Below are 13,278 nucleotides of genomic sequence, written 5' to 3'. Positions count from 1 at the left end.
GACGTGGGTGCATCTATGAGCGCATCTGATTTAATATAAAGAGTTTTATTGGTTCACCTTAAACCCGTTCAGCAATTTCATTGGTCTAATGTTATGGGGTTCAGTTTTTTGGCTTGAAGTTTGTGAAACCCGGGAAAAATCCATAAATTAGCCGCTTCGTTGTTTAAGCCGCGGGGTTCAAAGCGTGGGGGAAAAAGTAGCGGCTTATAGCCCGGAAAATACGGTATGTATATGTATGTGTTTATTTATTTATTTATTTATTTATTTATTTAACCATAATGTATCCACTACCTAACAGTGAAATTACTTCTTTAAATATCCGATCTTATGAGGTTGGGGTCAGAGCACAAGGTCAGCTATAATACATCACCCCTGGAGTAGAGAGGGTTAATGGTCTTGCTCAAGGGCCCAATATTGGCAGATTGTGGGTGCTGGGGCTTGAACCAATGACCTTTCGAATAGTGTCATATCTACATACATTTTCTCCAGAACGTTATTGCGGCCTGGTAACAACTCTTCCAGGGCCTGTTACTTGCTACTTACCGGTCTTGGGGAACTCTGTAATAGACTTTTTTAAAAATACAATAAACTGTAATTTTCTTCCACCCTTGTGGTACTTTGCAATTAAAGGCATGATGTGATGATTCTAACAACTAAACACCACGTGTGTAGTATTACAGGGTTTACTGTGCCCAGGCTTGCTTTTCTTTGTATATTTTTTTGATGAATCAACACAACTCTCTGTTTAATATGCTGTCTGCTTCGCTAGTCTTTTTTTTTTAGTTGTGAAAGGCTGTCTAGTGTCAGTTATGGCTGTTGTTTGTGCCATTTTGTGCATTTTGACTTTTGCTTTTAGAATATAAAGGGTATTTGTCTCACTCAGATGATCCTAAAGGTTAGGTTTGACCCACCTCGAGTGTGACTGAAAAAAATATCTCTAACTCCATCCTCTAGACCTGTCCAATTTCCCCAAAATAGTCTGTCTTTATCTTCATTCCTTTTTATTGGTATGGACTGCCAGGTCCAAGCACACTTTATAAAGAGGCAGTCATACATATGAAGGCTAGAGTAAGTGAAACTACAACTGTGTGAATGGAGTGAACTCTAATTCACCATCAGAGAATAAACAAACAGATTTGCACTAAAACGATGTTTTGCAGCTCACAAGATATTCATCTAATTATTTTTATTCCCAAATTGTTTCTAAAAATGAAAAATTCGGCTTTGTGTGGAAAAAATGCTTTACTCATCTTTTACTAGATATGCTGCTTTCAGCTCTGTCCTCTTTATTAAACCCTTCTGCCTTTTTCTTGAGTGAACTGTAACCCTGCAGTGTGTCGAGGCATTCCAGATGTTAGCATTGCACTTGTATTGGACTGCAGAAATGGATCTGCTTGTCAGCTGTCTTCTATTTTGCTCAATTTCTTTTAGCATACACGCAGCACTCTTCTGGGCCACGTGAGTGAATGACGCACACTACAGTCTAAGCATATAAAATATTTGAAGAAGCAGCTGTCTATCGTCCACTTATTATAATAACATGCTTATGACTACACCTGTGTGTGTGTGTGTGTGTGTGTGTGTGTGTGTGTGTGTGTGTGTGTGTGTGTGTGTGTGTGTGTGTGTGTGTGTGTGTGTGTGTGTGTGTGTGTGTGTGCGCGCGCGTGCCAGAGAAAATTTGTATCTTCTTTTTTTCTGATTCTGTTAATAATTTGAAGGAACAAGAAAGTGACTAGGAAATTGTCTGGATGTACTGAATCCAAATAGATTTGATGTGTAAATCACATCGGAGGTTATAACTGCTCATTAAACCTGAATGGGATCACTGCAGGGTGTTCTGTTCAAACTTTCTAGTGTGGATAAACACTACAAAACCCCCGTGAGGGATGTGATTATGGAACCCTGCTCTCGTTATGTCTCTGTAAAGGATGACTGGAATTGCGCTGCCATATGGTCACAGTCAGACTCAAGCACATTCTTTAGCAGTGTGCAGCAGTGATGTAAGGATAATACGCCGAGATCTTATTGTTTCTCTTTAGAGGTGCTTAAAAATTGCCTTGATGCAATTTCCCATGAGAGAGATTGTTTTGCTTTGACCCAAACATCTGGATAATTGAGACCCCTTGAGACTGTGATCTGAGGTTTTATTTTTAACATGTTTTGACTAGGCGGGATGTTCACCAGGGTTCTGACCTGTAAAAATACAGCTGAATTTGTTTTGGACCTTCAAAGCTTCAGTAAAAATATGTACGTGACAATTTGATCGCTTTACTGCTTCTAAGTTTGTCAGGAAATGTTCAAACGTGACTTTTTTTTTTTAGAAATCAGATAAAAAAATTAAAATGGTTATCTGTATAAATTCAAAAGATCCATCGTAAAATGAAATGACTTTATATGAAATGAATTGTAAGGTAAAATATTTTTAGACCACATTTTTATTGCAGTGACGTTGAACAAGAAGAAGAATGTCATTGCAGTGATGTCAGATTTATTGAGCTACGAAAACATTCTGATTGTACTTGAAAGATGACAAATCTTCTTCCATGCTCCTTATTGTAAAATCCCTTTTTTTTCAAAGCATGTTAGGTCACCAAAAGATCAAGTGGTTTTTTTTTTTTTTTTTTTTTACACAATAGTCTTTCTGTGTCTCTGTGTTCCCATTTGAAAAAGGCCCTGATGAGTGCCCTAAATGTCTGCCAAGCCAAATTGTTTTCATGTACAGAAGCTTCTGTCAAACTGTGCTTTTGTACAAGTTTATTTTATACATAATGTGACCGATTGCCATGTTGAATTAGGATCAGCCGCTCTGATATGGTAGAGTGAGCATTGTACCTCACGGCTGGGTCTCCCTCATGATGCCGGACTTGCCTCCCTGATTTAATGCCACAGTATTTACATCATTTTCACAGGCATCTGTGTTGTTTAAATGAAAGGAGGAAAAGGAAGAGCAGCGTACTATTCACCTTATTTGTGCAGAAGTGTAACATATCTGACTAGCAGAGAAAGGAAGATTTATTTCTTGAATTGGACAGAACATAGAACATCTGGAAATACTTTTAGTTAATGTATATCAAACACATCGTTTGTACTGATAATTTCATAGACTGGGTTCTAAACTGTTTTCACTAATCGAGCATTAGTGATAGATTTGTAAGACAGAAAGTGCATTAAGCATGACTGTCTATGGAGGAAACTCAGGGCTATCATTTCATTAAAGTCCAATGATCTTTCCAAAAAAAAATGAGCCACAAGAGGTTTTATAATGTGTTTTCAACTAAAATCCCAAGATTAAATCTGATTTATATAATTTTGATCGATTTATATCATTACAGTGTCACTAATGCCTGTCGCATGCAATAACTCACTGAAAGCAGTGGCAAAAAAATGAGTCCCCTCTTTATTGTGATGTCATTTTTCTGTTTCTCTTTTCCCCTTTAGCATTAATTCCTTGGATTTCCACATTTTCCCACCCTGGTGTAAGAGATTACTCCCAACTCACTCTTGATCTGACCAGAAATGAGCTGATAGTAGGAGCAAGGTAATAATTATACTTCCTGTATGCCCAGCACTGAATACTGTATAATTACTTATAAGAGGGTATGCCAGATTTATGATTTGAATCAAAGATATTTTTTTAAGATTAACTGCCCACTTCCCAGATTTAATGGTATTATAAACGCTGTATCTGGATTGTTCTTCTTCTGTTAACATTTGTCCTTTGTAATATTAATCATGTAACCTTTCCTTTCCCTCTGCAGAAACTACCTCTTTCGACTGAACTTAAGCAACATTTCACTCGTACAGGTAAGCATAAAGAGTTATACCAGGGTTGTGAATTTGTTCTCTCTTCAAGGCTTTTGGCAGTAGGGACATTTTGGATTTTGAGGCATAGCGCATCTGCCAACTAACCTCAAAATACTTAAAGAAAACCTTGACCAGCAGCAAGGCTGATTAGTTTTTCCCAATTAAAAGTCAAACTTTTGCACTGTCAGGCATGCCTATGCTATGGCTGGATGAAGGTGTGAGTTATTTCGACTCGAATATGATACATTAGGTCATGCCTCAATTTCACTGCAATCAAATACTCCGCATCAAACAAATAATGGTCCCATATAAAAACACAAGTTTATGAGAGAATGGTTGCAGTAGTTGTTCCACATCCTCTTTTTGGCATTCTGTAAAGCCCCAAGATCGCTGTATGCATTTTGTCACTAAACCATCCTAAATGAAAAAGTTATCTGCAATATCATTTCGTTCCCTAATACCCCGGTCTGTATCGTTCCTGCGAGTGATCCAAAGTTGGGAATAAGACAGATCTTTCTTCATTTCGACTAACTGGAGCATCACAAGCAGTGCCAGGGTCCAAATCAATGAGGAGAGATGGCGCCAGCAGATGAAGGAGAATGTCTGAGCCTGACAGAGAAAGGGAGATTGCGGGATTGTGTCAGACCGCTCTTATTCGCTCTCACTTTCTGAATATAACAATACAACTAAAAGCAAATACCCAGTGAAAGTGTGAAAAGCAGGGTATTTTCATTTCATTTCTGCACTGACTGTTTCTCTTACATTTGTGGGATGCAGTTTTTATGTTGTATCACTTTGGGGCATTTTCTTCACCTCGCTCTGCTTGTCCTCCATATGTCCTCCAGTGCTTTTTTGCCATCTCCAGGATGATATTAGCCTCTCCCTTCCACTATTTGCCTCACATCATTAGCATTATTGTGTGTGAGTGTGTGTGTGTGTGTGTGTGTGTGTGTGTAGCAGAAGTAGAATGGACCTGAGCAGGAGCCAGCTCATCTCAGAAATGCATGTCCTAGTGCCAAACATGCAGGCTTTGGCAGGAGGCCTGCAGGGCCAATGCAGAATCTTTTCAACTTTCCACAAGCAGGATGAGGTGAGAAGTGCTAGTGCCTTCCCTCTGAATTTTTGCCCGAGCTATTGAGCAAGCTGACCCTGCCAGAATGCCTACTAATAAGCAAAAATAATATGGCAAGCGAGACAGCCATGGCCAGGAACTCACCCACACAAATCTTAAAAGTTTTTAAGAGCCTTTGTTACATTATGTATATGCATTAAGAAGCTGTGAGCTTTGACCTCTAATTAAGTCAAAATGTATATAAAAAAACAGAATGTATGAGGAAAGAGCGTTCACGATTATTTGAGAAAACTATTTTTATTTAGATTTTTTTAATGGTAAGAAAAACCTTTAGCTCAAAGCTGCCAGGTTCTCATGGATTGCTCAGTGCTCAGTCAGTTACGTCCAAGAGCATGAAAAAAATAATATAGTTGGCATGGACTCTGTGAAAATGCCTGAAGTTAAAAGCCTGCAAATGATAAAAGTCCAGTTCCAGCAGCCTTTTTTAGAATTTCAACTTGAGCCAACAGTATGGATTTTAACACCGGGTGCCACCTATTTGCATTTATTCCAAGACTAAATGAGAGTCGTACGACCAGCAGTCCACACTGCACCTGCTGTTAAAACAAATTAAACTTTTTGTGCTGAATTTTCAGCCAATGATACAGATGCTGGATAGGCAAAAATGGAATGTGCTTAAATGACACTGTGGGAATTTGAAAGACACTTGAATTTTGTCATTGTTTTTATTATTTCTGAGTTCATTTTAGGCTGAAGGAAATGTATCAACCTATTTTCTGGAGCAGAGATGGACTGTTCACTAGGCCATTTAATAATAACAAAATCACATTGCAATGTTTAAGAAAATAACCATAATGATACTGTGTGATTGCAGGAAATTATATCATGATAGGAGAGAAAAAAATTTAAATACTATATTAGGCATAATCATACTCGTTGATGGTTGGGAAATTCACCCTATATCCAAATTTTCTTGTAATTGAACATGTAACATTCTTTTATCAAAATGAATGGAATATGTACACTCTCTGTCTTCCCTCTACAACTCTTGGTCAATTAGGGTTTTGAGAATCAGAATCTGCTGAGCTTACAATATATATTTAGAACAGTCTCACTGAAAGTTATAATCCTCGAATGAAGCAACACATGGAATCTGTGTAAATACACTTTGAAATGTTGCATTTAACATTAGGCAAAAATCTGCAATGCAGTTATGTAATTAATTACATAAAACCCCTACTGAGTCGACAAGTTCCAGTTTTTCACCATGCAGGTGGTGATTGCTTTGAAAAAATCTATAGTTTGCCTTTACAGTTTCATAAAAACCAGTAATCAGTAACTGCTTGTGTTCAGACAGTACAGAGGAGGCGGGAGGCTTTGACTTTGGCATCGATGTGTAAATCTGGGTTTGTTTGGTCAAACTCTGTCTGTTTTTTTCAGCTCCTTCCAGGTGCTACATTCTGCTTTCAATGAGTGTTATTACAGTAGGAGAAAGGGAAGTGTGAGACATTTTTTTTCTCCTTTTCCATCCTTTATTGATTCGTGGCTTTTTGGATGCAGCTGTGCAAACGTATTGACAATGTTTTCACCCATGTCCAAAAAAACTATTTCTGTGTGTGATTTCTGCCTATGGCTTGTTTAAGGGGAGAGAGACAATGACTAACACTTCTTACTTTTACTTTTTGATTCATAAAGATTCCTTTTATGTGCTGACAGAACTGACACAATTTATAGCACATTAAATTTAGGCTGGCAGATATAAATGGAAGAATATACCTCAGAACTTGGGCTGGAGTGAAATAAAACAATGTGTGGGGAAAGGAATTTACAATGGATATTAAAAAGTCTGTAAAACAGCAGTTTTCGGTGGTATTAAACAAAGTTAAATCATCTCAGAACGTTTTTCCCCTTTAGTGTGAAATTACAATGTATAAAAATTTCAAAGAAACCTATCAGGAAAATTTTACAGAAAAATATGAAAAGTAAAAAAAGTTACAATAGTGTGCGCTTAAAATCATTGGCAATGTGGCTGTGTTCAGAATGATGTGAAACTAATGAGTAATTACTAAAATCTAATTACTAAAAGTAATTATCACATAGCAATCATCAATGAACTTATTCTGATTAACCAAACTGTTTCTGTGGGACTTTCTTTATCTGACTGCTGAAGCCATGGTCTTACAAAACATGCATGGTCTCGTTTTTGTTAAATGCTATTTGACTATGAAAGAGAAAAGAGATATAAAAGAATTTCCAAAACATTAGCTGTACCATGAAACATCATAAAAGCCATCATTGACAAATTGGAGGAAATTCAGCACTTCAGTTACATCACTAAGAACAGGATGTCCCTTTAAAATGTATAAAAGGACAAGACAAAAACTTAGCAGGAAGCCTGAAAAGAGACCTATAGCAACATTGTAGGAACTGCAAGAATATCTGACAAGTATTGATTACTCTCTGCATGTGGCAACAATCTCTCATATTCATTACATGTCTTTGGCTGAGGTGTCTATATATGAGCCCTTTCAAAAAAAACATCCACCACGCAACTAAATCTCACCATGTGGTAAAATGTGTAAAAAGCACAACACCAAAGAACACCTTGCCCATGGTGAAGGGTGCAGGTGGCAGCGTCTATGCTTAAGGACCGATTTTCTTTAGCCAGAACAGGAGCTTTTATCAAAATGGAAGGAATCATGAATATATGAAAATATCTAATATTATTGCTCAACCTTCAGGGGTCTGCTCCTGCAGATGAAGATGAAAAGGAATTTTTACATTTCAGCATGGCAGTGATCCAAGGCATACACCCTAATATCGTAATTATTATTCCTTGTGATTTCACAATGAGGATGAAGAAACAGTTCTGAAATGATCTTGGTTTTATTATTTATTTATTTTTACATAAAAAAAAAAAACCTGACATTGAAATAGTGGTGTATGTATGTATGTGTGTGTATAGATATAGATATATATAGATATATATATATATATATATATATATATATATATATATATATATATATATATATATATATATATAGATATATATATATAGAGAGAGAGAGAGAGAGAGAGAGAGAGAGAGAGAGAGAGAGAGAGAGAGAGAGAGAGAGAGAGAGAGAGAGAGAGAGAGAGAGAGAGATTTAACTTTTCTTACCTTGTTCCTAGCAAACCTTTTTTCTCTTTGTGCCCTTACATTAAACATTTATATCAGTTATTACCTAACACATGAAGTATTGTTTCTACCTCTGATTAAAGATGTACATTTGTTAATATATTACAGAAACATCAGTCACAACAGAATAACTTGCTGAACTTTAAAACAAAAACAAACAAACAAACAAAAAAAAAAAACTATCCAATACCTGATAAGATTTCAATTTCGAAGAACACCTTTTCGGTTATAAGTTTAATCTACCCTAAGCATATTCATAACAGTGACTGTCGTTACTTAATTTGTTCTGACCTGTGTTCTGATCATCCCTGGGCTCCCTGGTATCCTCAGCTTGACTGTTTATTGTGCTATTCATCATTTTTCTCATGTCAGTCAGATATTAGAAAGTCAAAGAAATGAACATCTGGCTATGCTAAATTACTCTTAGTTGTGAATGTCCTGTTATGCACTTGTGTTTTACTGTCTCATGTTCCCGGCTCTGGATCCACCCTGACTGGTATTAAACTGTTACTCCAAAATTACTACAAAAGGAAAATAAATTATCTAAAATTCTTTTATGCATGAATAGTATCAAAAGGAACAATCTGCCCTCTTTGAGTAACATGACTGACCTGGCTAGTATTGCTTACACACTGTGAGAAGTTTTGGAACAAACAGAGCTTAGCTAATGTTCAGATAATTCCACTAATGTTCCAGCCCTGTATGGTGTGGAGGAGGGTTTTGAAGGGAAAATATTTCAATTTAAGCTGCCATCAAAAGACAAAAAAAAAAAAAACAGATGAGAGGAGTAGAGTTGTGAATAAAGAGGAAAAGGTGAGAGCAAGGGGTCTGCTATGTGTAAGGAGAACCGTGTAGAAGATAAGGCCTGACAATTGTCCAGGCTGGTATGTAAATACACAGGACAGGCAAAATGCTTCAAAGAAACTTTGTCAAATATCCATCATTCTCCTACTCTTATAGAAGAAAGTCTGTTTTATAACTCTGATCTCCCTCCCACCTTCTCCTACCTCAAAGTTTTCTCCGTCAGTGCTAAGTGGTAAACACTTTCATGTCAGGACAACCTGCTCAGGATCTTCATGAATTATAACTACATCAAATACATCAAATGATAAATGCTTCAGGAGTGTTGAAATGTTCCTTGTGCTTTTAAAAGGTAGACTAAAAGCAGCCACGGTTATGATTAAACATTCACAATGCTCTTTAAGGACTGTATTAAGTATGATTGATCTGATATGGACAGACTTTTAATGTGCCATACAGCCACTTTAATAGGAACACCTGTGCTCATGTAATTATCTAATATAGCACTAATGTAGCAACAGTACAATGCATAAAATGTTGTTACAAAAAAGCAGCTTTTTTGCGTATCTGTACTTTACTAAAGTATTTTAATTCGTGAAGAATTTTACTTTAATTTCACTACATTTCAAGGTAAAATATCGTACTTATTAATCAACTACATTTTGAGAAATTAGTCGTTCCTTCTTATTTATAAGTGGATAAAAACTTGTGAAACATTCAGCAAGCCACCAATCAGGGTAGAACATGTGCTGTTTTTAACTTGTTTTGATTGCCACTTGGTGGTGTCCACTTAGCTCGAACATACAGTTCAGCATCAGTTCAACAGTAAGCAGAACATTTCGAGAGGAATAAATGATGGAAGAAACTCCTGTCTCGAACTTGAACTCTGGCTTTTTTTTCTGAAGTAGTTGAAAAAAAAGTTTTGGGCTCATGATAATTTTATTAGATATGAATCAGTTTTTGATTCATTATTATCATTCTATTAATAGATTGGCGTGCTAAGAGTAACATTAGTGTCTTTTCACAAAAACTAAATTGATTCAAAGGGTCTTGTGATAAAAATTATAATAGGAACATTATAGCCATAATTAATCCTAGTACTTAAGTACATTTAAAAGCAAATACTTTTGTACTTTTACAAGTACGTAAGTTTAAAGGGGAACTTTTACTTTTACTGGAGTAATATTTTACCTACTGTATCTCTATTTTTACTCAAGTACATGCTGTGTGTACTTTGTCCACCATTGATGAATATTACGAACAACAGAACGTGCAAAAATGTGTTTTCAATGACTCTGACTGTGGAAAAATATCCAAATGACAGCAAAGGCCTGAGAATATATTTCCTGGTCTTTATTCAGTCTTTATTTAAATGAGAATATTCCCACTCCAGCCTCAGATTCTTGTTCTTTACTGCCAGGAGGGAACCCAGTGTAATTTTCTGCTCCCTAAGGTTAGATGTATTCTTGGATGCTTTTCTGCTCAACACAGTTGTAACGTGATTATTTAAACTACTAAACAATTCTTTTCAGTTCAAACCAGTTTGTCCATTCTCCTCTTGCTTCTCTTATTAACAAGGTGCTTTTGCCCACTGAACACCTGCTCACTGCATTTTTACCTTTTTATTTTAATTATTTTTAGAAATTATTTATTTATCATGCTGTGCAAAGACTAGAGGTGGATACAACCCCAGGGGATGTTCTGAAATACTCAAACCAACCCATCTGGCAACAGAAACGATGCCACAGTCTGTGTCAATAAGATCACACTTTCGCCTCATTCTGAATTTCAATTAACTAAAGCTCTTGAACTGTATCTACATTTTGTGCATTAGACTGCTGCCAAATGATTAGCTGATTGAATAATTTCAAGAGTGAGCAGATGTACAGGTGAGTGTATGTGAAGAGGAATAAAGAAAAATACAGCACAAAAGTCTAATGGTGTTTCTCTGACGGCTTTAAAAGCTGAAATGTAGCATTCAGGTTTGTGATTTGTGTCCTGCACCCAGTGCAGGTTTTTATTTCTTTTTGCACCTCTGCTCTTGACCTGTGAGCTGAAATGTGTACTGTAGGTTTCAAAAAAGCAGTTCTGAATCAGACTAAGCCATTTTTCTGTGACTGTATTAGCAAGCTACACTAATGCAATCAAAAGCCATGGCAGATATTTCCGTGTTTTAAGACCTTTATTCTTCTGTTCTTTTGCTGGATTTTCAAAAGCTTCCATGAGTCAAATATTCTATGTTTGAAACTGTATAGGTTTCAACAGTTTCCTATTTAACCCATTCAAAGGTCCATGATAAATGACTAATTAGTCAAACAAAGACTAGTAATCAAATGTCCCATACGACAAGCAAAAAACAAGGTTTCTTTTCTAAATCAGTCGTAAATATAGGAAAGGCAGTCTCTTTTCATGACCATTGACAAGTAATGTTTGCAGCTGCTTGGACAGAGGCCACCCTGGGCAAGAGGTGACTGCCCTTCTCAGCAGTTTGCATTTAAAACAGGAAGTCCTACATGACAAACTGTGAAAGTATAGAAAGAATCCATGGGAATTTGGAAAAGTTGGATTCAAATCAACTATTTTGGTCCAGTGTAACTCTGCGTTTCTAAATATGGTGTAAAAATATGAGATTAGAACATGAATGTGATTGCTGCCATAGGTGCTAATGCCTATTCCTTTTGTATCCTAATAGGGAAGGGAGGCTTAGAAGGGCTCAAACTCAGCAGCTTATCAAATATGAAAAAGTGACCAAATTAAACTGTGCTGGTTTGATATATTTCGCCAGCAGTCGAAAATTTCAACTGACATCAGAGTCTGACGAGCCGGTGCTGATTTCATTCAGCCAACTGGTTATTAATTTCCCACTGCAATTTGCCCAGATTTAATTATTGATGTGCTCTTTGTCGCTGGGTGGTTATTATGCGATTTTCATTCGCCGGGAAAAAATGTCAAAGACCATGAGAACAGATGGAGAACAGAGAGTTGGCTTTAGTTTTTTGTTGCCAATCTTTTTTTACAAGACAAACTATTCGTATATCTTGTTTACTTAAATGTGCGTAAATATTGAATGCATTTTGGCATTGAACATATTCCGAGAGTGAAAATGCATAACTATATTCTAACAACATGCATTGCTCACTATATTAGGCAGTTGTGCTTACTAATAAATTAATCTCAGATTAAAGCAGTCACTTATAGCCACACATCCATTATGGTTTAGCCATGCTGTGCATTTACCCTTGCAAGACAATGTCGTCCTGCTGTTACAACCATGCTGTGGCTGTGTAGACATAGGCTTTGGCAAATCTCTTCGTTTTCTCTGCTTGTCATCTTTTTGAACTTTAAATTGTTTTTTTTTTTTTTTGGTTTTTTTTGCAGCATGACAGCAAATCGTTAAATAATTGTCCATTTGATATTTCAGTCTTCACATTCAAACACCCATACAGCTCACACAGCTTGGCACAATACATCATTGTCCCATCATTCAGCACCATTTAAAAGGTATGCACCTCCACACTACACTGCTAAAATCTTTTAGCACAGATCTTGGCTATAGCTAGTGAAGAGGAGTATGTGGTAATGAGGAGAGTGTGTGTGTTAGGGGTGAGGGTGCTAGAACGGGCAAGCGCATGTGTTTTGGGCAGAGCTTAGTATACGGGGAGGAAGCGGAATGCATATGTGCACCCGCTTGTGTAGGGATCAGGGTTGTAAGACAATGAGGATAAGGCATTGGCAGTCTTGTCACATCCATCATGGCGGTGATCAGTGCAGGGGAACCGGCCGTCTCAATAGGGAACTGTGTTAAAGAATGAAATCAGGCAGGATCAAGGAGGTCCTATTGAAATGTATAGATCTTGAAGGTTCAGTGTTTTTGATTGATACTCTGCTATTCTAGGTGGAAATTGGGTCGAGCTCAAGCACCTCAATCAGGCACAGCAAATATGGAGAGAATGTTGCGACAAATAGAGCACAACTAAGGTTTTTTTCATCTGTTTTTTTGTAGTGACATGCTTGATGCAACGTCAGTAGTGCCACATGTCACTCATTTTAGCAGAGAATATGCCTTGCTTGCAGCAAGTAGCAGATGCTACAATATGCCCAAAAGACATTGATGTTGTCTCGGGAAAGGCTCCTCATTTGTAATATTCATGGATCATAATTAGTTGTCACACCTGATAACAGTCATGCACAACTGATGCAACTGAGTTTTCAGCCGAAGCAGGCTTTTTACGTATTATCACACTGAATGGAATTCAATTTTTTAAATGTAGAATTGTCTCACATTCTGGTTAATAAATAATAACATCTGACTATTATTTATTTTCACATTACACATTAGCACTGGACACAGAGCACCTTTGGCCAGTCTTTTTGAAAAAATTTGACTGCAAACACGTACACACAGTTACATGACTGTGAA

At 36.9% G+C, this 13,278-nt stretch overlaps 1 protein-coding gene across 7 annotated transcripts in view; it reads left to right on the top strand.

Annotated features, from left to right (window-relative positions):
- The window catches only part of sema5ba (sema domain, seven thrombospondin repeats (type 1 and type 1-like), transmembrane domain (TM) and short cytoplasmic domain, (semaphorin) 5Ba), a 96,400-nt gene that overhangs the window by 50,844 nt on the left and 32,278 nt on the right, over window positions 1–13,278 (top strand). For 6 of the 7 annotated variants that reach the window (XM_083535841.1, XM_083535846.1, XM_083535844.1 and 3 more), the window contains 2 exons: window positions 3,439–3,538; window positions 3,759–3,804. In XM_083535841.1, the coding sequence (XP_083391967.1) occupies window positions 3,439–3,538; window positions 3,759–3,804 (146 nt within the window). Of the gene's footprint in view, window positions 1–3,438; window positions 3,539–3,758; window positions 3,805–4,345; window positions 4,895–13,278 lie in introns of those variants that run through there. The other variant, XM_083535847.1, reaches the window with a different exon arrangement.

This window comes from Silurus aristotelis, assembly GCF_946808225.1.
Source record: "Silurus aristotelis genome assembly, chromosome: 3".
Lineage (NCBI taxonomy): Eukaryota > Metazoa > Chordata > Actinopteri > Siluriformes > Siluridae > Silurus > Silurus aristotelis.
This window is presented reverse-complemented; position numbering and strand designations above follow the sequence as displayed.